The following is a 6,729-nucleotide window of genomic DNA, read 5'->3' as shown; positions in this document are numbered from 1 at the left end:
TTTTTTTTTCTTCTTCCCTTTAAATATAAAACCCAAAAAGCTCTAACTGATCACCTGAATCGACCTGTGATAAACTCTAAGGAGAGGACGAGCCGCTCTCTGGGCTGCGCGGGGAAGCGCTTCCCCCCGTTTCTCGGTGACGGGCGCGGGGGGCGCCGGTGTCGTTCGCGGGTGGTTTTATTTTTGCTTTCTGTTCTTTTTTTTATTATTATTATTAATTGTTTCCTGTTGCTTTTTTTTTTTTTCCCCCGCCCGGTCAGTCCATGTCCACCTCCTCGCCGTCGGCGGGGCCGCAGTCCGATCTGTCCCGGGCCGTGCTGGCCTCCCTCGCCCGCACCGGCGATTTGGGCCGGGGGAAGCTGCCGCCTTCCGCGGGGGCGGCCGCCGCCGGGTCAGCCTGCGCGGCCGCGGAGCGGGGAGAAGCTCCGGCCGGCGGGGGGGGCACCGACCCGGCCGCCGAGTCCGTGGAGCCGGGGCCGGGCTGGGCGCCGGCGGGCGGCGGCTCCGCGCTGCAGCCGGGCGGGCCGGGGTTGGCGGCGGGCAGCGGGGAGTCCCGGGGGGGCTGCCCGGCCTCGGGGCCCGGGGGGGCCTTCAGGGCGGTCTGCGGGACGAGGAAGCCCAGGGGCTGGGTGATGGGGTAGAGCAAGAAGTGTCCTTTGCCGATGAGGGTGCGGGGGGCGCAGGGGGGGAGGCCGGGGAAGTCCGGGGCGGCTTTGCGGCGGGGGGGCGAGTCGGAGAGGAGGCTCTCCACGCTGAAAGGGTTGAGCTTGTGGAAGCTGCCGGCGCCGCGGGGCCCCCCCGCACCCCCGCTGCCGTCCCCCGACGGGGCGGCCGCGCAGTCCTTGTCGGGCGGGCGCTGGAGCCGCCCGCTGCCGCTTCTTTGGCCGGGGTAGAAGGGCTCTGCCGTTTGGTCGCAGGTGCCGGGGGGCGGCTCGGAGGGGGCGGCGGGGGGCGGCGGGTGGTGCGGCGGGGGCTGCCCGCGGGGCTTGGCCTCGGGGGGCGCGGGAGACAGGCCCCCCCCGCCGCCGCTGTCGCTGTCGGAGCTGGGCGTGCTGTGCAGGGAGAGGCCGCTGGGCGAGTGGAGGTGGCGGCTTTGGCTTTTGAGGAGCTTTTTCTCGTGCTTGCGCTTCTTCTTCTCCATCTTCTCCAGCTCCTTGCGGGCGATCTCCTCGGGGTCCATGGGCTCCCCGCTGCACGTCGTGGGGTGGGAGTTGTGAGCCGGCCGCCCCGGGCCCTTCTTCGTGTTCTCTTTCTTTCTCCATTTGGCCCGGCGGTTTTGGAACCAGACCTACACACCGAACAACGAGAAGCAATTAACACCCAGCGCACCGGCCCCCCGCGGTGGCCAGGGCGGAGAAGCCGGGGGGTTGGAGAGAAGCACAACTCAGGCCTCCCCCGTCCCCCCCCCTCGAGGGGCCGACGGCCCCCATCCACAGGGCCCGGCGACTGCCAGACGGAGAGCAAGGGACGGGGTGGAAGAGATATCCACGCTCCTTTAACGGGGTAGAAAAAAAAAAAAAAAAAAGAAGCAAGGGGGGGTGCACACTCACGCACACACACGCTGCACCCTGCCCGCACCGGCGCTGCGGGGAGGGGAAGGGATAACGCATCTCCCATCCCACCCCCCCCGGCTCTTCCCCGCGGCCGAGGGGTGCAGAAGCACCAGCCGGAGTCCCCGGCCTGCGGGGCCGGGCCCGATCCCTCCGCAGCAGTACGCAAAATGCAATAAAACACAGCACAATGAGCGGGCGGAAAGCGGGGGCGGCGGAGGTGGGGGGGGGGGGGTCGCCTCGGCCGGGCGGAGCGGGGCCTGGGCCTCCTGCCCGTCCCGGCCGCCGGAGCGGAGGGGTCGCATCAGCCCAAAATGGGGTTCGTTCTAGATTACGGGAGGAAAAATTAAATTAAATCAAATCCTCTCCGCTGCGGCCTGCTTCGGCGGTTCCCCGGCATCCGCGGCCGCGCAGCCGGCGGGGCACACGCGTCCCCTCCACGCCCGCGGAGCTCCGGCAGCGCCGGTTCCCGGCCGCAGCCCGCGGCTGCGTTTGGAGCCGGAGCGCGACCCCAGCTCGGGAGCACCGCGGGGATTTCGGTGACCCGATCCCGGCTCCTTTCCTCCCCCCGCCCCTCCCCGTCCGCCCCCGGGAGAGCCCCGCCGGCTCCCGACCCCCGCGCACGGCGGCGAGGATGCTCCCGGAGCGGAGAGGGGAAAGCGGCTGGGAAAGACACCGTGAGACAAAGCTGATGGAGGAACCGCAGCAAACGGCGTCGGCTCATCCCGGGGGGACAGGCCCCACCGCACGGTATGGGTTCGAGCGCGGATTCCCCGCACACGCGTCCCGCCCGGCCCCGCACCGCGACGAGCCGAGCCACGCCACCCCGCACCGGCTCGGCCTCGCCGCCACCGCGGTACGAAACGGCGTCTGGAGAGCCAACAGCCGACCCGCATCGCGCCCGCAGCCCCCGACTCAGCCCCCACTTGATTTTTTTTTCCTTCAGGATCAATCGAAGCAAATCGGTGGTTCCCCTCCCCATCCCGCACGACGGAGGGCCCGAGCAGTTCCTTAAAATTAAGTTGTTTTTTTGTTGATTTTTTTTTTTTTTTTACAAGTTCCGCACGCTCTCGATGCGCCTACGAGCTTTATTGACATTCTCCGGCGTACTCCGGCCCGTGATTAAGCCTCATATTTGCATGCTAATTTTTCGCCTTTGGCTCATTTAAGAAAAATGTTTACAGTGGAAAAAAATAATTTAAAAAAAATGTTTAGGAAACCTAGCTGTGATGCCACTATTCCGGGCTCGTTTGTAAGATTAAAAAAATAAATAAAATAAAAGGGAATAATAATAAGCAAATAAACCAGGAAGGACCAGTGCAAGGCAGGGAAACAAAAGGCGAGGGCCGGGAGGAGCGGGGCTGCGGACCCGTCCAGGAGCGGGGCAGCGGGTCCGGGCTGCCGGGGCCTCCCCGGGGACCGCTGGGCGCAGGGAGAGGGCGGGGGGGGACGGGAGGAGGGGGGGACACACGGTTTTTACCTGCACTCTGGACTCCACCAAGTCCAGCCTGAGAGCCAGAGCCTCTCGCATAAACACGTCCGGGTAATGACTCTCATTAAACGCCTTTTCCAGCTCCTCGAGCTGCCAGCCAGTAAAATTGGTGCGGGTTCGTCTTCTTTTACAGCCAGGACTTTCTTTGTCCGGGTCACCCGAGTCTGAAAAGGCAGAAATACCCTCAGGTCGCTGGAAGACAGGCCTTCTCCCCTCCTCCCTGCCATTCACAGGAGCCTTTTAACTTTTGTGCTCGGCAGCGTTGGTAAAAGAGCGGGATTATACACACACCTGCGCTAAAAATGGGGAGGAACCCGATCTGCCCTCGCCTCCTCCGAAAATGTACTTTACAGAACATTTATTCCTGAAGGAAGCTCTCCACAGGCACTCAGCTGGCAGAGAGAGAGAGAGAAGTTCCAATATTTGCTCCAGCCACCAAAGGTTTTATTAAAAAAAAAAAAAAAAAAGAAAAATGAAAGCCCCCCCCCTACATTCCCTTCCCCATCCCCTCCCGAGCGCTGATGTGGGCCGCAGCCCCCCGGGCACGGGCGGGCCTGGGGGCTCGCAGCCTCTCCGGGTACGTGCACCCCCAGGCCGAGGGGTTGCAGCCCGAGCTGCACCTCTCCTAACCGTTTTCCACCTGGTGTGGAAATTTAGTAATAATAATGATAATTTTTTTTTTTTTATTTAGTTGAGGTGCGGGGGGGGGCTGCTCCAGGGTTCAGAAAAAGAATGTTGGGGCGACAGAGTGTTTTAATAGCTGAACAATAGCGGTGCCACAGGCCGGCGGCGAGGGAAGGAGAGCGCTTCCCTTCCGTGAAATTTTTTTTTTTTTTTTTTTTTTTTTAAGAAATGCAATTACCGCTCTTCATTCCCCAAACTCCATCGATTCCCGTTATTTTTTTATTTTTATTTTTTTAATTGTTTAATCTGAGCCCTCCCCCCCCGCCCAAGCGACGAAGTTTGGGGGAAGGCACCGGGCCGGGCCCGCTATTGTTCAGGGCACACGCGTGGCCCCGCGGCCGTGGAACGGGGGGATGCTGCCGGCGCTCGGCCCGGGCCCCCCCCCACCCCTTTCTGTCCTGTCCGCCCCCTCGGGGGGGCCCAGCACAGCCGCACCCCCCCTCCCTCCAGGCACCCCAATATCTCAGATAGGGATGCAGGGGGGAGGGTGGTGTTTTCCTCGCTCCAGGCGGGGAGCGGCGATCGGGGCGAGGGGGTGGGGGGGGGGGGACGGGGATAGGGACACGGGGCCGCTCCTACCTGCGAGCTTGAAGGGCTGGCTGTCCCCGCTCACCCCGCAGCCCGAGGGGATGAGCGGCGCCGGGTTGACCACGGAGGCGGCGCAGGAGCCGCTCAATAATCCATCGATGGAGAAGGGGACGGAGGCGGCCGCCGACTGCAGCTGGTGCCCGGCCAGCTCGTAGACGTGGTGGTGCCCGAGCGGGTAAGGGAAGCCCACCATCCCCCCGAACTGGGGATGGGGATGCTCCAGGATGCGGCTGTCCATCATGGGGGCGGCTCTAGCGCGGGGGGTGCCGGCGGGGCTGGGGGCGCGGGCGGCGGGGCGGCTGGGGCCGGGGGTGCTGCTGCCCGAGGAGGAGGAGGCGCGGCGAGGGGCTCATGCTGCAGGGCGCCCGGGCGCTTTAACTTTATCAACATCAGGCTCCCAATAATTAGCTCAGGCTGGGGGAATTTGGGACCAATAAGAAACGTTAATCGGTCCTGACGTCAGAGACGTGCCAGTGTGGGGAGCAAACGTTTTCCATATCGATTGCTAATTATACCTGACATCCAGCCTCAATAAACAATATCAGAGCTGTCACAACAAGACAAGGGGGGCTTTGATAGGAACTCCGGCCCGAGGAGGGCGGCGGGGGCCGGGCGGGAGCTGGGGTGGGGGTGCGCAGGGGGGGAACTCACGGATCTGCCTGATACCCGGTGAAATACTGAAGAGCCGGAGTTACAGACACACGCAGGCTCCCCCCCCCCCCTTCCAACCCACCCTCTCCCCCCCTTGTCCCCTCCCCTCTCCAAATCACTAATAGATTTCCCTTTAAAACATTCACCAGCGTGTTGTGGGGATTTTTCACCAGAAATGCTCTACTCTCTGAACCTTTAAAGTGATGTTGCTCCAATTACAGAGAGACATTGAGCGGCAAATAGACTGATCCAATAATAGGAGATTCATCATCCGCTCTTTCCAGAGCTGTCACATTGAATTTAAAACTACAAGCCTTTTCATCTCCTCTCCGGCTCTATAACAGGGGAGAGGGGAGGGGGGCAGAGGGAAAAAATGGGGGGGCGAGAAAAAGGAAAGGAAAAAAAAAAAAAAGGAAGAGCCGTTTGCGGCGTTTAGGAGGAGATTTGAGCATATCAATTGAAATCATAATTAATGCAATCTCCTATCGATCCGGCCACGGACACCCCCCTCCCCAGCAGCAACCACAACCCTCGAATTGCGAGCGCAGCCACATCCAGGAGCAGCCTCTGTTCGCGAAAGAGGAGGACAAAAAACATTAATAATAAAAAAAAAATAAAAATCCAACCCAAATAAAGTTCCCACCCCTCCCCTCTTACCATCGCCCCCCCCCCTCCCCCCGGAAAAGCAGCCCATCGCACACCCCGCGCTTCGCCCCGCCAGTCATTAACAGCTTCCAAACAGCCGCCAAATTTGTCCTAATTAAATTAGGGTCCCCCTTGAAGTTTTCACCCAAATAACACATCGGTGGGTTCCCCCGGTTAATAACTAAAGGGGGGGGTTCCCCGGCAAAGCGCGGGGCTGGGGACCCCAGTTTTGTGCCTTCTCCGGCAGAGCCTGCTCGGAGAAACCCCTTCCAAGCCTCTAGGAGGGAGGAAGAGCGGGGGGTCTTGTCGCCCCCTCCCATCCCCAGCCCGCCGGGGCCGGGGGAGACCGGGCCGAAGCCCCCCGGGAAGGTGGGAAGCGAAGGGGAGCAGCAGCGTTCGCGTTTAACAAAGAGGAGAGGGAGAGAAAGAGCCGGGCTGGAAAAATCAAACAGGGGAAACTCTTTAAATCTTCCTGGGAGGTTCGTGCGGAATTAAAATCCTCCGAGTCGGGGGGTGGGCGGGGGGGGGAAGAGAAAGGGAAAGAAATAAAAATAAATAGGAAGGGGAAAGAAGAGAGAGAGAGGGGAAGGGGAAAGAGGGAGAGACACTTTATCTCTGGAAAACATACAAATAGATTTTCCAGTTATAAAATATCCAGTCAGGATGATACATTTCCTAGTGCTGGTTTGTGTGGGTATGAGAGAGGGGGAAGCTAAAATTGAAATAAAAAGGAAGTCGAGTCTCTAATCTATGTTGTCTGTCCGGAGCTGTATTTATTCACCTAATTGAATGCCATACAATATACTGCTGTATTATTGCTGTTCCCTCCCTCCCCCCTATAGATTAGTTTAATTATGGTCTCCCTGCCTCTGCTTAGAGCTAGAAGGTAGCTCGCATTTGGACTACGCAGCCCTAACAGAAATAAGAAAATGATGGGGTTGGTATTAATTCTGGGGTCAAGGGCTTCACTTTTCACCATAATTTAATTTCTTTCTCTATAAATACTAAATGTAAACTGTGTCCACTGGACCAAATTTTGCCTGTAGCAATAAATGCCTCATTTTCTGTCGGATTTCAGGAGAGGAATGCGAGGGGGACGTGTTTCTGAATACAGAATGG

General features: G+C 59.8%; 1 protein-coding gene across 1 annotated transcript in view; it reads right to left on the bottom strand.

Annotated features, from left to right (window-relative positions):
- Positions 1-4,555, bottom strand: part of UNCX (UNC homeobox) — a 4,657-nt gene extending 102 nt beyond the window's left edge. Inside the window, exons 1-3 of the mRNA XM_054211124.1 lie at positions 4,306-4,555; positions 3,031-3,206; positions 1-1,288 (exon numbers count right to left, since the gene is read on the bottom strand). The exon at positions 1-1,288 is cut by the window's left edge and continues 102 nt beyond it. Of these exons, the coding sequence (XP_054067099.1) occupies positions 257-1,288; positions 3,031-3,206; positions 4,306-4,555 (1,458 nt within the window). The 3' untranslated portion in view covers positions 1-256. The remainder of the gene's footprint in view (positions 1,289-3,030; positions 3,207-4,305) is intronic.
- Positions 4,556-6,729: the final 2,174 nt, after the last annotated feature.

This window comes from Rissa tridactyla, chromosome 8 (genome assembly GCF_028500815.1).
Source record: "Rissa tridactyla isolate bRisTri1 chromosome 8, bRisTri1.patW.cur.20221130, whole genome shotgun sequence".
NCBI lineage: Eukaryota > Metazoa > Chordata > Aves > Charadriiformes > Laridae > Rissa > Rissa tridactyla.
Note: the sequence above shows the minus strand (reverse complement) of the source record. Positions and strands in the feature narration are given on the sequence as shown.